Source organism: Electrona antarctica, assembly GCF_951216825.1.
Source record: "Electrona antarctica genome assembly, chromosome: 17".
Lineage (NCBI taxonomy): Eukaryota > Metazoa > Chordata > Actinopteri > Myctophiformes > Myctophidae > Electrona > Electrona antarctica.
The window spans coordinates 34,838,412-34,855,435 of NC_136798.1; the positions used below are offsets into that span (position 1 = coordinate 34,838,412).

At 45.5% G+C, this 17,024-nt stretch overlaps 1 protein-coding gene across 4 annotated transcripts in view; it reads right to left on the reverse strand.

Annotated features, from left to right (window-relative positions):
- Positions 1–1,978: 1,978 nt before the first annotated feature.
- LOC306941344 (arf-GAP with SH3 domain, ANK repeat and PH domain-containing protein 2-like) overlaps positions 1,979–17,024 on the reverse strand; it is a 46,436-nt gene continuing 31,390 nt past the window's right edge. For 2 of the 4 annotated variants that reach the window (XM_079526764.1, XM_079526762.1), the window contains 12 exons: positions 16,502–16,691; positions 16,223–16,308; positions 14,992–15,107; positions 13,585–13,652; positions 11,338–11,448; positions 10,484–10,763; positions 9,086–9,190; positions 8,197–8,464; positions 7,726–7,784; positions 6,908–6,990; positions 5,416–5,535; positions 1,979–4,513 (listed from right to left, as the gene is read on the reverse strand). In XM_079526764.1, the coding sequence (XP_079382890.1) occupies positions 4,439–4,513; positions 5,416–5,535; positions 6,908–6,990; positions 7,726–7,784; positions 8,197–8,464; positions 9,086–9,190; positions 10,484–10,763; positions 11,338–11,448; positions 13,585–13,652; positions 14,992–15,107; positions 16,223–16,308; positions 16,502–16,691 (1,561 nt within the window). In that variant the 3' untranslated portion in view covers positions 1,979–4,438. The remainder of the gene's footprint in view (positions 4,514–5,415; positions 5,536–6,907; positions 6,991–7,725; positions 7,785–8,196; positions 8,465–9,085; positions 9,191–10,483; positions 10,764–11,337; positions 11,449–13,584; positions 13,653–14,991; positions 15,108–16,222; positions 16,309–16,501; positions 16,692–17,024) is intronic. The other 2 variants (XR_013792125.1, XM_079526763.1) reach the window with 2 other exon arrangements.

The following is a 17,024-nucleotide window of genomic DNA, read 5'->3' on the forward strand; positions in this document are numbered from 1 at the left end:
CCCGCCAAAATACTTTGTCGACAAAATCAACATAGATTTAAGTTGATTAATATCTTCTCAGCAGGCCAAATGACGTCATGATGACGTTATGACATCCTCCAGTGACGTTCAGGACTAGGCTGCCAGATCACAGCCCATATGGGGGTGATCTTTATGCCATCTTGAAATAATATAGCTTATTGTGGGCCAGATCTGAGTAGTTCTATGACTGAAGTTGATCTGGCCTCGATCGGACACTATCTGATTCATCCAGCTGTCTCAGTGGGCAGAATTTATGTTGGTTGAAATCAGGTGATATTCTGGGCCAGATCTGACTAGTCTTGGTTTGACTTGATCTGGCCCCAATCGAGACATCACTAATTCGTCCAGGTCCTGACCGTGCTTGCTGACTAGACAAACTACATTAAATTTGGAGGTCAAAATGAACACTGCTGTCATGTAACCCCAAAGGAAGATATGGCTATAGCTTGCATTGATTGGTCATTTGCCATGCAACCCCATGGGGTTATAGAGCACCGAAGTCTGACGTCAATATCGGTATAGGGCGCTAAGTCCACAGGTTCATGTACTTTTTATTGTCTCCACCAGGCCGAAGGCACGGGGAGAGAGTATGTTTTTCACTCCATCCGTGTGTGTGAGTCCGACCGTGTGTGTGCGTGTGTCCGACCGTCCGTCTGTTACCAGCTAGTCTCTCAAGACAGATTGTTGACTCACGTCGTCGCTGTTTTCCCGAATATTTGCCGACGGGATTCTCAGATTGGTTAGCAGCTAATCTCCGGCACCATTAACCCGGTCGATGCCAAATTTTGCACACATGCTCCATGGATGCCAACGATGAACCTCTGCCCCAAATTTTCCAGAACGGCCTGTTATAGCGCCACCAGGAGGCAGACTTTTGAAAAATATTTTTTTTGATATTACTCCTCCAGATTCTGTCCAAAAATCCCGCAAATCGTTACACACCATCTCTATAGTCATGTGTTCAAGCCGGATCTGTCCGATATTTCAGATTCCATCCTAATTGGCTAACATTGGCTTTCAAAGTTTGCAGGATTGGCCCGTTTTGAACAAAAAGCCTCAAATGAACGCAGCATGAAATTTACGTGAAATCTTTCACAGACTTTCCTACTAGGCTGAGGAATATATCTATCCCACCCTTTTCACATTGTTTTCAAATGATTTACATCAGGAAGCAAGTGTTGAACCCCCTTCCATTGTAGCCTTCACTTGGTTTGCTCCAGCAGTTTGCAAACTCTGCATGCAACTACTGCAGAACTTTGACAGAGTAGCATACGTGGAGACTGTGATAAGAAAGGCTGTAGCACTTGCTCCTACGGCCTGGGGGCAGGACCTTAGCCTTGCAGTGGCCAGACGCGAATCTACCGGTGGCAAAAAAAAAACTTGCCTTCGGCCACACGACGGTGTGATATTAGTCTGGCACTTGTCAGTGGGGAGTGTTGGGTGGAAGGAGTAGAACGAAGGCCCTACGACGTCCTCCCGGTGGGGGCTCCTCACTGGCAGGTGAGTCAAGCCCAACACACACAGTCTGTGAAGCGGGTGCGCAGGGACGCGTCACAGTATTGCCGCGCGTCATAACCGCACATTAACACCCACAGGACGCGGCACGCTAGTACAGACCTGCCAGCCACGCCCACGTTTACCCGGATGGAGGCCGTGCGGCAACGCCTGGGAAAAAAAGCGGCGCATCGGAGCGTCAGGCGAGGCGTGAACGCGTGCCAACGTGCGTCTGACGCCGCCGGTGTGGGATAGGTTCATTGAAAAATAACGGAGGCGGCTGTTTTGACACGCGGCGTTCACAGACGGTGTGTGTTGGGCTTCAGTAGGATACAACAGCTGCAAAAGATCTGTATGTGGAGGAATGATTTGACATAACAATTCAATTGGGGAGAAAAGGAGGGTAAAAAATAACTCTGGAAAGTTTGGGCGTTTACCGAGAAAAAGTGTAAAACCATTAATATTTACATCAGGAGGAATGTTTCTTTAATCTGCATGTAACCAAACACTAATTTCAACACATTTTAGTGACACATCAATGATTCTAGCTGGATGCATGTTTGTTTATTCTCTGATATACACATTAATGTTGACATACCCTGCAACCCCTTAGCCAGTTTGACATCCTAATATATATATGAGAGATATGTTTCTATTTCTTTTTTATTGCAGTATATTAGCAGGGTACCATAGCAGCTCATTAAACAAGCGTACGTATTCACAAAAAAAGAAAAGAAAGAAAAAACAGGTACGGTTGTCCTCATTTACAAATACGTATTACTTTCACTCCCAATACCTTTCAAATATTGTACTTTTGACTCCAATAATCAATTTCTAGGAAAGGGACCCCCGGGACCCAAACCTGGTCTAGGGCAGGGGTTCTCAACCCGTGGGTCGCCAAATTATTTTAGGGGGTCCCCAAATTTCTTTTTTTCACGATTTTTCAAAAATAGCAGACCTACAAGCTCGTAGCGCGCCACTCGGTGGCGCGCTATGAGCTTGTAGATCTGCTATTTTTCAATAGCTAAATTATAACAATGCTTAAAACACCAAAAGGGGTTCCCGCCCAAAATGGTTTAAGGTTATTGTAGCAGTCAATTTATATTGGGGGTCGGGAGGGGGCGGGGCGGGGGTCCCCAGACATTGCCAAAGCATTTCCGGGGGTCCCCGGCCAAAAACGTTGAGAACCCCTGGTGTAGGGCCGGGTCACCAATGTGTCCGTGGCAAGACTTGTCCTTGTCCATGGCAAATTTTAGATTTTGTTTTTTCACAAGACCCAATTACTGAAGGTCAATCTCCAGGTTTTCTTCTGAATATGTATGACACAATGACACTATGTATGGCACATTAAAAGTCCACTAGGACAGTGGTTCTTAAACTTTTTATTTTATTTTCACAGACCCACTTAAATCTGAGTGTACAAATGGAACCAAATGGACCTGTAGGCTAAGGGTGCATTTGGTTCCATTTGTCACACTCTCAGAGTTACAGACCTGTTATGGTCATTCAGGGCTAGCGCTTTGTGTCTCACAAAATGGAATTACGACAAAAATAGGTCCACCACAAGCTAACATGGCGATGACCCTTGGTCTGGTGGGGATCGTGTTTTATCTCTGCTTCTGTTCAGACTCAATTGAATGCATGCATTTCATTTTGGGAAATGTAGACTGTCCGATATGTTTGATAATATCACAATTTAATTAAAATGTATGTTAAAAGTGACGTAAAAGTGACGTGATTGATTAAAAAGTCAAAGCTCTATGTGCTGGCAGTAATCATTGCTATATATAGAGTGTTTGTTCAGTAACCGACACCCCCCCCCCCCCCCCTCTCTCTCTCTCTTCAGCTTCTTTAGTGAATGGAAAATACATTTTCAGGTGGGTTGCCAGAATGTCCAGGGACGTGCACACATAGATATCAAAGGAGGCTTCAGCCCCTGCCCTTTTACCCGCCTGTAAAACAACTCTCCAGACCACGAACGCAGCATTTACTGTGGTGAAACAAATGCAAATGCCCTCCTCTCCTTTCCATGCCCTGCCGGAAGGCAGCATTCAGGAGAATTGTTTTTTTCCCCCCCCAAAGTCTCCTGAACTTCTTGAACGCAGCATTTTGCATTGAACGAATTTGTTTTTCGAAATCCATGTCGTACACCGCATCTCCAGTAGATAAAGAGTGCAGGGTAGCTGATCTACAAGCTCTCAATGATCTTGTAGATCTGCTATTTTCGCTATTTTGGGCCAAGAGTTGTCTCTTATGGGACTTCAGCCCCTGCCTCTCTAACACTCTCTGCACGAGTTCTCTCTCTCTCTCTCTCCTGATTGGATGAACTGGGTATCCCGACCGGAAAATGTATTTTCCGTTTACTGAAGAGGAAAAATATTCTCTATGGTTTTCTCTTGGCAATATCGGGCGCAGTGGAGTAACTACAAGTATTTTTTTTGCCGGTGGAAAACAAATCCCTTTTTGGCCAAAAAGTACCTTTTATACGTGTGGTAGGGGGGCTCAGAGTGCTTCCACTAAGGAAAGTAGGCTTTCTAATGACACAACCCGCCTTTGTATTGGTGAGTAGCAAAAACGTTCTTTTTATTTACGCTTGTTATTAGACGAGAGGCTGGTCTGCATTCATGCGAGCCCCGGAAGTCATCGGTAACATAGCTCTAAATGCAACGGCATTAGAGCTATGGACCAGAGCTAGGGAGACCCCTGTTACTGAACATACACTCCATCTAGAGCAATGAATATAGAGCCAAAAATTAAAAATAAAGAAATATCACTCACAGCATTTTTAAGAAGATGTCAACCAGAATGTTGTTTTTTTTTTTTTTTTTTTGTAACAAACGTAACCGTGGTGACAAGAATATAACTGGTACAAGCCGGCAGTGGCATGCAGGAAGTTCCATCCTGGTGACAGGAAGTGACGTCATCAGTCTGTGATGAAGTGAACAAAGGTGACGGGAAACACTCCTCTCCTGCTGGGCTCTCCTTCAATATGGCCGATCTGACACACGCACAATCAACATGAAACACAAGTTGTTAAGACACAGGCCTGCGACAATTATCACATCAGTGGTTCTCAAACCTTTTAATGTCAAGGACCCCCAAGTTGGTTATGCCTTAGATTCCACGGACACCCATAACTCTGAAAGTGTGCAAATGGTTCTATTTGTTACACTCACAGCGCGCTCTACAAGCTCATAGCGCAGCACAAACTGACGCGCTATTCGCTTGTATACATTATCGGACTATTTTTTTTAGCCAAAGTATAAAAGAATGTGATTGAACTCAAATCTAAAATGACACAGATGCTTTACCGGTTTTGAGGGGTTCATGATTACAGTGGTTGCCAACGTTTTAAGATTAAAAACTTGTTTTAGTTCCCACATTTTTTGTATTAAATCCATGGTGGCAGCAGAACCAGAGTGGTACCGGGGTGCATACTTAACAGTCCAACAGCCATTAGTACGAATACACCACCGCTCCCGACATGCGCAGCAGGTAAAAACTAACACGTGGCTCCCAACATGCATGGCAGGTTAAAACTAACCCATGGCTTCCTGTAAGGTTAGGTTTCAAAGTCAAAGTCATATGATTTGTCACACATTTGTTACCGCAGTGGAATTTGTTCTCCGCATTTGACCCATCTCCATTTGCCACGCTCGGGAATCATTTTCATCAGTTGATTTGACCCCCCAATCCAACCCATTGATGCTGAGTGCCGAGCAGGGAGGCATTGGGTCCCATTTTTACAGTCTTTGGTATGACTAGGCCGGGGATCAAACCCCCAACCTCCCAGTTTCAGGGCGGACACTCTAACCACAAGGCCACTGTCTGGATTAGGGTTGGGTAGGGTGTCGGACTAATGCCTGTCGGGACTGTTGGAACCTGAACAATGGAACCTACCAACCACTCCGGGTCATCCTCTCCGTCCACCACGATCACCTCTCCCTCTGTGAACGTCAGCTCATCTGGGTTGTCAGCCGCACAGTTGTAGATGGCCTTCACCCTCTGGGGGCGCTGTTTCTGATGCACAGTGCACGCAGGCGCACACGCACACGCACACACGCGCGCACACACACACACACACACACACACACACACACACACACACACACACACACACACACACACACACACACACACACACACACACACACACACACACACACACACACACACACACACACACACACACACACACACACACACACACACACACACACACACTTTTTTCAAAGGTATGCCAGTGAATCAATGAATAGTGAATATACTAAAGATTAAGCAATGATGGGGCGGCTTGGCGCTAGCCACTAGCTTTTGTTTTTGCCTCTAGTTGTTTTTTAGGGGCGCTAGCTGGTAACTCCTATACTAGCCATGGTTCACATGGCTGGTTCACAGTCATGTTTCAGGGCTACTCCTATACTAGCCATGGTTCACAGTCATGTTTCAGGGCTACTCCTATACTAGCCATGGTTCACATGGCTGGTTCACAGTCATGTTTCAGGGCTACTCCTATACTACTAGCATTAGCCCCACTAAAGGAGCTCACTCTGCCGCTCTAATGTAGCAGCTTCAGGGAGAGGTTCCATGGGCTTGACTAGCGTCAGCCTCCACGCTGGCTGCCTCATGTCTCGCACCGAACACAGCTTCGTGCTGCGGTCCTCGTCTCGATGCGATAGCGATACATGTCGAAGCAGCCATAGCGTGGAGGCCAGCGCCAGTCCAGACTCCAGGCAGCCCCATATGGAACCTTTCACTCCGCTATTGTACACAACCATACTATATAAACAGTGATATAAACAGCTTCTTCCTTTGGGTGAATTTGGGTGTGTTGTTTGTTGTCTGCTCTGATGATGGCACCGCAATGAGCTACAGGCTGGGTTGTGCACCGGCATATAAGGTCCGACAGGCTGAAACTAGTCCTGTGAGAAACGTTCCGGGGTGAATAAACGGACGGCCGTGCGCATGCAATGAAATATCGCAAGTCGGCTGGTGATTTTGATACACTGTAACGAATGTCGATTTCGATACGAAACGAGAATCGTTGGCATTCCTGCATAACTTCCGGGTTTGATGATGATGTCACGCGCATACCCTCTATAGAAAATCGGCTATAGCTAATGTGATCGTCGTCTATTTAATAGTCTTCAAAAGCATTCATATTTTAACTGCATGGTAACCAGGATTTAGTATTTAGCCACTAACATTGGCGCGTTGTTCAATCCAGCTCAAAGACCGGCGGGCCCCAGAATTGTGTGCGATATAGCGATACGATTATTAATTAATACAAAGCTCAGAAACACGTTAAAGACGTTCCTGGTGCCACGGGATTTCATGAAAAACACGTCCTTGGCGTTCAATGAGGTAAAATGTGTGCGTGCATGTGTGAGCTTACAGGGATGGTGGTTCTGGGTTTGGGTGTAGGAGGAGAGGTGGGACTGGAGTTCTGAGGGGATTTGGGATGAACCGGACCCGAAGCTGCAAGAGACAAAACTCGATTTTTATCAATCAATCAATCAATCAATAAAACGCACACTGTATCCAATTAATGTACACTGAGGAGCTCTGTGTCGAGTCACCCTGTCTGGATCTAGTTTGGGCTTTGGTTTTGGAATGCAGTGTTGTAAAGTAACTAAGTAGATTTACTCACTGTACTCACTGAGTCACTGTACTTTTACTTTACTGGAGTATTTTCCATTTTCAATACTTTTACTTCTACTCCAATACATCTGATCCCAGAGGCAATATTGTATTATTTGAAAACTTGATTTACTAGTTGCTTTGTAGATTTTGATTATTATTTAACATGAACTACTACTATTTGAAAATAGACAATCTAAAAGCTCACGGCCTGTTGTGAGCTTGTAGATCTACAATTTTCAAAATATTTTAATACATTTTATACATTATGATACCTTGTGAAATGGGACATTCTGCATAATGAGTACGTTTACTTTTGGTACAGTACTTTGTGTATTTTTATGCCAATACTTTCGTACTTTTACTCAAGTAAATTTTGATTACATTTTTACTAGTGAATATAGCCTATTGATACTTTTACTCAAGTAAATAAATGCAGTACTTTCAGTGAAATTGACCAATCATTCAGAATTGAGTATTCATTTAAAATATCTACATAAAATGGCATTTATTTACATGACTTTTGAAACACATCAATAAATGGACATGGCATACATTTGTGTGTGTGTGTACCTGATTTGTCAAACGATCTCATCCTAACTGGAGGTCTTTTGGGGAATTTCTGCCCCAAGCTGAAAACACCAACACCAACACACACACACACACACACACACACACACACACACACACACACACACACACACACACACACACACACACACACACACACACACACACACACACACACACACACACACACACACACACACACACACACACACACGTACGTACGTAGCCTGGTTAACCACTCCCCCTTGAAAACATTGAATTCCCTTATGTGATTTCAAGGGGGAGTGGTTATAACCAGGTTAATACACATGTACAGGACAGGAGTCAGTGGTTAAAACAATATCTGTGGTACTCAATTATCCATCAATGAATGCGTCTTCTTCAGTAGTATATGGCTTTGTGATCATGACATAAACGGGTCAAATCAGTGGATAGCAGGCTACTCAACGCTTCTCAACGCCCACCGGCACCTACCCGACAGCAGGTGTTTTGGGACTCTTGGGTCCGGCGCTGCTGCGTCCGCTCTGGTGAGCGGGGACGGGCGGAGGGGGAGGAGGCTGTCTGAACGACGGCGATGTCGCCGCGGCGGCGGACGGAGGAGGCGGCGGTCCCATCGGCGGTGCTGCCGCCGGCAGCGCCGCGGGAACGGCGGCCGGGGGGAGCGGAGGGAGGGGGGTGTTCCTGGGGTCCAGCGTGCTGGTCCTCCTGCTCACCGGGGGAGGAGGGACCGCCGGGGGAAGAACTGACACACAGTCACACACACACACACACACGCACACGCACAGTATCGTATAGGTCAATAGCACAGTCTGGAATCGTCTTCCAGGCGATATGCGTACCATCAAAGCTAAAGCTTGTTTTAACCCATTTCGGCCTGACCTCAAAATTACAAAAAAATCTTCTAAATCCTCGCTTCAAAAATAGCAGACCTACAAGCTCATAGCGCGCCACTCGGTGGCGCGCTATGAGCTTGTAGATCTGCTATTTTTCAATAGCTAAATTATAACATAACGTTTAAAACACCAAAAGGGGTTCCCGCCCAAAATGGGTTAAAAGGAAACGTAAAAACATAATATACCATATACACTCCAGACATACAATGACATCTTAGCTTACATACCGGCGAGTGTACAAATGGAACCAAATGGACACTGAATGTAAAATTGTACGGTAAGAATTCAAAACCGTAGTAGTGCAACTTCAATTCATGAATATTACTGTAAATGAAATACCATGTGATATATTGCGTGGTGTCAGAATGGCATAGGCTGGCCTACTCGAGGCCTACTAGGCCTACCAGTATCGGCATCTTTCCCGATGGTCGACACGCAGACAGACAGACACGCAGACAGACAGGACTTACCATACATGGACATGTTCCTCTCCGGGGTGTGAGGGTTGGGAGGGTCAGACGATGACCTCTGTCTTCCTACGGTCTCCATGGCAGCGGCTTTGTTATGTCCAGGACCTGTCATAGTGGTCTCGGGTTATTTAGTATGTTTTTTTCTTCACCCTTTTTTTGGCCAAATCGATTCCTCCCCAGTCCCCCGCATATTGTGGTCACTGCCTACCGACTCGGATGCCAGTGAGGAGCCCCCACCGGGAGGACGTAGGGACTTCATCCTACTCTTCCCGCCCAACACTCCCTGCTGACCGGTGCCGCCCCCAGCCCGTGGGATTAGGTGCAGTGCCAGTGATACACATCACCCTCCCTGGCCCGGGCTTCCCTTCTGTGTTCGTATATACAACAGGGTTTCTCAAAGTGGATGCCGGTCCCAGAGGTGCCACAGAATACATTGATATACTATTTGGAATTCATCAATGTCAGTTTAACCACTTTACTCTATACTTATTACTTTGCACTGTACTTGGTGTGTTCTTTTTCAATCAACGTACACCAAAATAAATATATATATATATATATATTCTTGGTGAATGTTCCACCCCAGAATAGGGATACTGGTGTTCCAAGTGGTTTCACGTCAAGTACAAGTTATTTTCGATCTGTCAGAGAGGGGTACCATGGATGAAAACATTATTATGTGCCCTGGGCCAAAATTGTTGAGAGAACCACTGGCATAGACACTCGACAAACCCGGATGCGCCACGGTGGATTCGAACACACAAGTGGCTTCCAATGTAATATTCGATGTCACTTCCTGACTTGCCTACGTAATTTGTGACGTTTGGAAACCCTGACTAGGGATAGTACAATAACTGTTATTGTCATTTATATAAAATCTTAAATGAACAATGATCACAAATAAGTCACAGAATTTCCCCGCCCCCCTAAATACGCCCCCTTTCGGGGTTAGTGGTGATAGCGTGACGTCACTCCATAGACACTACATGTTAACCGAGGTAATTTAAGAAGTCTACAACTTTTGTTTTCTCAAGGTAAGGTTTGTTCTATCTGTTCGACCTGATTTACCATCTTGTTTGCTTCATAATAATATTGGTCTGTCACATTTTTACATTAGAAAATGTACTTAGATTCTCCAGAGAAAAAAACGTGTAAATGCTAATGTTAAAGACACCACTATTTACCGGAAGTGGGCGTGGAAAGCGGGCTGTGAGATAGGCCTATTGACCGTGAGCTTGCAGATCGGCTATTTGTTTGGCGAATGTTCCGCCCAGAATAGGGATGCCGGGGGGTACAAGTGTTTAACAAAAGTGGCATTTGAAGTTTTAAGCATATTTCGATTATCGTGACGATTATCGTCCCACATCCCATGCCTAATTCTGACATAGAGGCACCAACCTTTAGCGGGAACTCTCGGCGGCAGCGGTGGATGGGCCGCCCCGGCGGGGACCACCGGGGGCGGGCTGAGGTCCAGCATGGTGCCGTAGGTCTCGTTGCTGAGCATCATGCTGGGACGGTGGTCGCGGTGGTCCACGGGGACGTTGGCTCGCTGCTTGTCCCGGGCCAGGCAGGCCGCGTCGCGCGCCAGAGCCGCCAGCGAGGGTTGCAGCGGCGAACCCGTCGTCCCCCCGGGGACGAAACAACTCACCGGACGCTCCTCTCTCCTCTGGGGGATCGGCTGCACGGAGGGAACAGCAAAACGGTCGTGGAGCGAGTATGAGGGTTTAGTTCTTTACTTCCAGGACAGAGTACAGCACTTCACACATTTTCAACCTCCTCATTATGTAATTTCTTTATCTTTATCTTTTCCACGAATGCTCATTTTCAGATGGCTCCATTTCGGTCTACTCATGATGTGTCTCGTTGGTGCGCTGGATCAGAAACTTGCCTGCCAATGACAATAATGGGGAATCTACAGAAAGCTTCCGATAGAAACTCCATGAACCTCGTCTGAGGCACTGATGCCCCTTTTCCACCGGGGGTTGAACCGGTTCGGTTATTTTTCCCCCCCGCCTAATATTGAACCAGTTCAGAATGTTTCCACTGAAAATCTATTGGTTCAGAACCCTAGAAAAGGTGTTTGGGAACAAAAAAAAAACGGTTCCATGAAAGCACCACAAGAATCTAGAACGGAACCAGTTCTAGAACCAAAGTTCTTTTGGTGGAAAAGGGGCCAAAGTGAGCATCTTGAGCATTAGTGAGGACCAATTATACAAATCTACACGAGAGGAGAGAAGTGGAGAGGATCTCACCTTATCCTCCATCTCATCTTCACTCTCGTCCAGGTCTTCTTCGTTCCTCAGCCTCCATTCATACTCTACGTGAACGTGAACGTTGAACTTCCCCGCCTGGGCCTGGATCAGCTGGAAGAAAGACGCAGAAACACACAGCATTATTTACAACCTCGTCTTTTAAAACCTTAAAAAGCTGCTGCTGTCACTCTCGCAACAGAGAGGTCGTCAAGAACAGGGGTTCTCAACCCGTGGGTCGCGACCCCTCGGGGGGTCGCCAAATTATTTTAGGGGGTCCCCAAATTATTTTCCAAAAAAAAAAAAAAAAAAAAAACATTTTTTTTTAAAATTTTATTTTCACGATTTTTCAAAAATAGCAGACCTACAAGCTCGTAGCGCGCCACTCGGTGGCGCGCTATGAGCTTGTAGATCTGCTATTTTTCAATAGCTAAATTATAACAATGCTTAAAACACCAAAAGGGGTTCCCGCCCAAAATGGTTTAAGGTTATTGTAGCAGTCAATTTATATTGGGGGTCGGGAGGGGGCGGGGCGGGGGTCCCGAGACATTGCCAAAGCATTTCCGGGGGTCCCCGGCCAAAAACGTTGAGAACCCCTGGTCTAGAATATGTTTCGCGTCAAGGACTTCCCAAATGTAGTTTGTACAAAATGTGTGGTATCTATGTATGGTAAGTCCTGTATGTCTGTCTGTGTGTCCCAACAAGATTGTGTTGTTAAAATGTGGGGAGAAGAAAATGTGAAAGTCCTTAATCCATTGAGACCTGGAACGCATCCATGTCACGTTAGCGTTTAACCACATTAACCATTAACCCATTTTGGGCGGGAACCCCTTTTGGTGTTTTAAACATTATGTTATAATTTAGCTATTGAAAAATAGCAGATCTACAAGCTCATAGCGCGCCACCGAGTGGCGCGCTATGAACTTGTAGGTCTGCTATTTTTGAAAAATCGTTAAAATGTGCCTTTTTCTTTCCGAATTTTTTTTTAAATTTCGACGTCAGGCCTGAATGGGTTAAAGGACCACTTCACCACTTTTCAACTTCTCTTCCTATAATTGGTCCTAACTAATGTTCAAGATGCTAAAATACCACAATTCTTTCCTACTCAGTCTGTGTCTCATAGGAAGGCTGTGGGCAGTTCAGAAACCCGTCCACCAGTGACATCATCGATGGTGAATCCAAGCTAATAGAAACGGCAGGCTTTCTTTTCCTGAAAAGTTGCAATGCAAAAGTTGAAGCCATCGTTCTCACGATAATAAGAATCTAAATATATTTTAAAACAAATCTCGTTTAAAAAAAAATCTGCCTAATGATGATGTCACTGGTGGACGGGTGTCCGAACTGCCCAAAGCCCTCCTATGAGACACAGACTGAGTAGGAAAGAAATTGGGTGTTTTATCATGAACATTAGTGAGGACCAATTATATGAAGAGATGTGGTCCTTTAAGCCATTAAAACTGGGAAAGCATCTGTGTCACTTTAGATTTTTGCTGGCTAGCAGATATACAGTACAAGCTCGCAGTGCGCCACTTCGTGCCGCACTGCGAGCTTATCTGCTATTTGTTAACACAAGTGTTCAAGAAATATCTTGAATAATTTGAATAAATCTTCTCCAACATTTTCAGATGGGGGTCGGCGGCCAAGTACATATCATTTTGGGGGTACGAAAAGATTTGAGGAACACTGATTTAGAAGGCATTTGTAGAATCGGTCAGTCTAAGGATTAAGTCATTGCAGTCAGGTGACTATACGTGTTGACTGTGACAGGCCCAGTGACAACGTTGGCATAGAGAATGTGAGTGTGGCTATACTGTAACCACCACAACTCACCAGTTCCTCACACTGGGTGTGACACAGTATAACCATGTGCCGCCTCAACTCACCAGTTCCTCACACTGGGTGTGACACAGTATAACCAGTGCCACCACAACTCACCAGTTCCTCACACTGGGTGTGACACAGTATAACCATGTGCCACCACAACTCACCAGTTCCTCACACTGGGTGTGACACAGTATAACCATGTGCCACCACAACTCACCAGTTCCTCACACTGGGTGTGACACAGTATAACCAGTGCCACCACAACTCACCAGTTCCTCACACTGGGTGTGACACAGTATAACCATGTGCCACCACAACTCACCAGTTCCTCACACTGGGTGTGACACAGTATAACCAGTGCCACCACAACTCACCAGTTCCTCACACTGGGTGTGACACAGTATAACCAGTGCCACCACAACTCACCAGTTCCTCACACTGGGTGTGACGCAGGCGTTTGGCGATGTCCAGTGGTGTCTCGCCCGCTTCATTTGCTGAAATGACAAACCATGTGATTAGGAGCTACGCTGGTGCAGTGTAGGCCAGTGGTCGGTTTCCAAGTGCTTCAAATTCCAAGGCCTGCCGCCGGTTTGGTATGCATTAGGCTGGGTTTATTATCCCGTGACCCACAGCAGAAATGTTATGTTCTCGCCGGGACCCAAACTTGTGAAAACAGCAGATCTGCTATTCGGCTATTTTCACTACTCCTTAAACATTGGTTTTCTACTTTATGACAATTCTTAGATTTTCTTTGATTTCTTCATGACATTACTGGCATTTTTTAATTCATGAACATGCTTGCTTTTTTGGAAATGTTTTATTTTTATTTCATTTTTCTTGAAATAATAATAATTAAAAACAAAATGTAGGACACAGAAAAATAAATAAAGGCACCGCGGCCTACAAATGGGTCCCGACCCAGAGTTTGGGAACCAGTTTCTAGAGGGTTAGGTACACTAGTGCTTAGTGGTCTTAGCTATCATAGTTGTCTTAGAAGGTTGGTTGGTAAGGGTTAGGCACACTAGTTAGTAGTTAGTGGTCTTACCTATGATAGTTGTCTTGGAGGATTGGTAAGTAAGGGTTATCCATACTAGTTAGTGGTCTTACCTATGCTAGTTGTCTTGGAGGGTTGGTAGGGTAGGTAAGGGTTAGGCACACTAGTTAGTGGTCAGGGGTAGAGTTTCCGGATGGTACCCGCAAGGTCGCCAGTTCAAACCTGGGCTCCCCCAGAGTTAGTGTCGAAGTGTCCTTGAGCAAGACACTGAACCCCTAATTGCTCCCGATGTGCTGGTTGGTACCTTGCATGGTTTCCGCTGCCATCAGTGTATGAATGTGCGTGTGAATGGGTGAATGTAATGCACAATCTATGTAAAGCGCCTTGGATAAAGGCGCTATATAAATGCACCATTTGCCATTTATTTTATTTCTTACCTATGCTAGTTGTGTTGGAGGGTTGGTAGGGTAGGTAAGGGTTAGGCACACTAGTTAGTGGTCTTACCTATGCTAGTTGTGTTGGAGGGTTGGTAGGGTAGGTAAGGGTTAGGCACACTAGTTAGTGGTCTTACCTATGCTAGTTGTCTTGGAGGGTTGGTAGGGTAGGTAAGGGTTAGGCACACTAGTTAGTGGTCTTACCTATGCTAGTTGTCTTGGAGGGTTGGTAGGGTAAGTAAGGGTTAGGCACACTAGTTAGTGGTCTTACCTATGCTAGTTGTCTTGGAGGGTTGGTAGGGTAGGTAAGGGTTAGGCACACTAGTTAGTGGTCTTACCTATGCTAGTTGTCTTGGAGGGTTGGTAGGGTAGGTAAGGGTTAGGCACACTAGTTAGTGGTCTTACCTATGCTGACAGAGGCCTTTCCTCTGAGCAGCAGCTTCAAGCATTCACTGTTGTTGGTCAGACTGCAGTAATGTAGAGCTGTGCTGCCTTTAGTGGTCTGTTGGTCCAGGTTAGCACTGGCACACGCACGCACGCACGCACACGCACACACACACACGCATATGCACGCAAACACACACAAACACACGCACAGCAGTTAACCGGTGGAATGAAACAAAGCCAGGATCGATCATTTACATAACTAGTCCTTACCCGTTCTGAATATATGAACAGCAAATGATGTTCAGTGTGGGTAATGCGATGTAATAGATCACATTACTGATAGGGGGGGGGGGGATTGTTTACAGAATAAATGCTGTAGTACAATCATAAGTACACCATTGATGTGTGATGTAAATTTGGTGGTAATATTCTGTTATTGAATATTTTCACTTTCGGTGTTGCACTTTGTAGTTCTGCTGCCCATAGAGATGCATAATCTATTGAACTCGGAGGTTGGCTTTGCTGTTTGTAAAGCAGGGCACATTGAGGCTGGAGGCTGTGCGGTGCTAGGTTCCTTGAGGCTATCCGTGCGCCGTGGCGTTTTGAGAAGGCGTCCTAAGTGAGCAGCAGTCTTGCTCTATGCTAAGGAAGTGTACAGACAGAATGACTGACTGACAGACAGACAGACAGCGTTCAATTTAGTGTTGATATGCTACACACAGACATCTTTTGTACAGCAGTGGCTATCAAAGTGGGGTCCCTGGAGGAGTTCCAGGAGGTCTCCGGCTAAATGCGTTACCGCGGCTAGCTAAAAATTGCAGATGTACAAGCTTGAAGTACATCTGCTATGTTTTAACATTTTCGAAAGTATTTGAAAAAAATCACACCCGTGTGAAGTGAGGGGCGCACTTATCATGGTACATCATCGGACACATATGACGTAAATTCCCCATTCATTGTCAATAGGAATTTGATCTTTGTGTAGGACGAAAATAGCCGATTTGCTCGTCCACATATGACGTAAATTCTCCATTAATTTCTCAATGGGAATTTAATGTTTGTGTAAGACGAAAATCTACACTAATAGCTGAATAAAGGCCCTCAAAAATGTAATTAATTAAACGCAAATCTTCTCTTCTGGAGGTCCCCATGGCACAAAACGTTTTCAGAAGAGGGGATAACTACTGATGTACTGTATACTGATGTACTGTATGATACAGTATACTGTATACTGTGCTGTGTTGCTTACCTGTTCTGGGCCAGGAAGTCTACGATATGGAGCGAGTTCCTGTCCACCATCCTAACAGCCAGATGGAGCACTGTCTCTCCTGGCTCCTGTGGGACGCACGGACAACACCACGGAATTAGTTATAATCGGCAACACTATTTAATCCATTAAAACCTGACAACAGATGTGACTACAAGTGTCGTCTAAATCCTGACAGTTTGCTGAAAAACAAATGTTTTCTATGCCCCCCCCCCCCCCCATGTTCATTGGTCTAGCTAGAAGCAGTGAGTGGTGTCCTACGTGTTGATTGGTCTGGTGGATGGTCTCCATCAGGTCCACTCCCTCTGCGTAGACCTGGATGAGAGCCAGGATGTCTCGGTTCCGGACGGCCTCGGCCAGCACCTGCAGCCTGGACGCTGCGTCGGCGCAGTGTGGACGCGCAAAACACCTCTCTGTGTACTTACTGAGGATGTAGTCCTTCTTGATCTGCCTGCACGAGACACACACATGGAATTCACACTTTAGGGATTTAGTTCGTTTTAGCTCGAGTCCCAAAAAGAGAGATTTTTTTTTTATTAACCCTTTATTGCTTTTGACAATCCAGAGTGAAGTACAAACAAGTACATTATAGCCCAATACAGTAGCCATATGATGTCAAAAGTACTACCCCCCCCCCCACACACACACACTTTGTGCCCTTACAACTACCCCCCCACCCTTGGTCCAACATACAACATATGACAAAAAATACATACAACTACAAACAAAACAAATTAAGAAAACAAAAACAAATCACATAAATCACCAAAAAGAGAGATGTAGA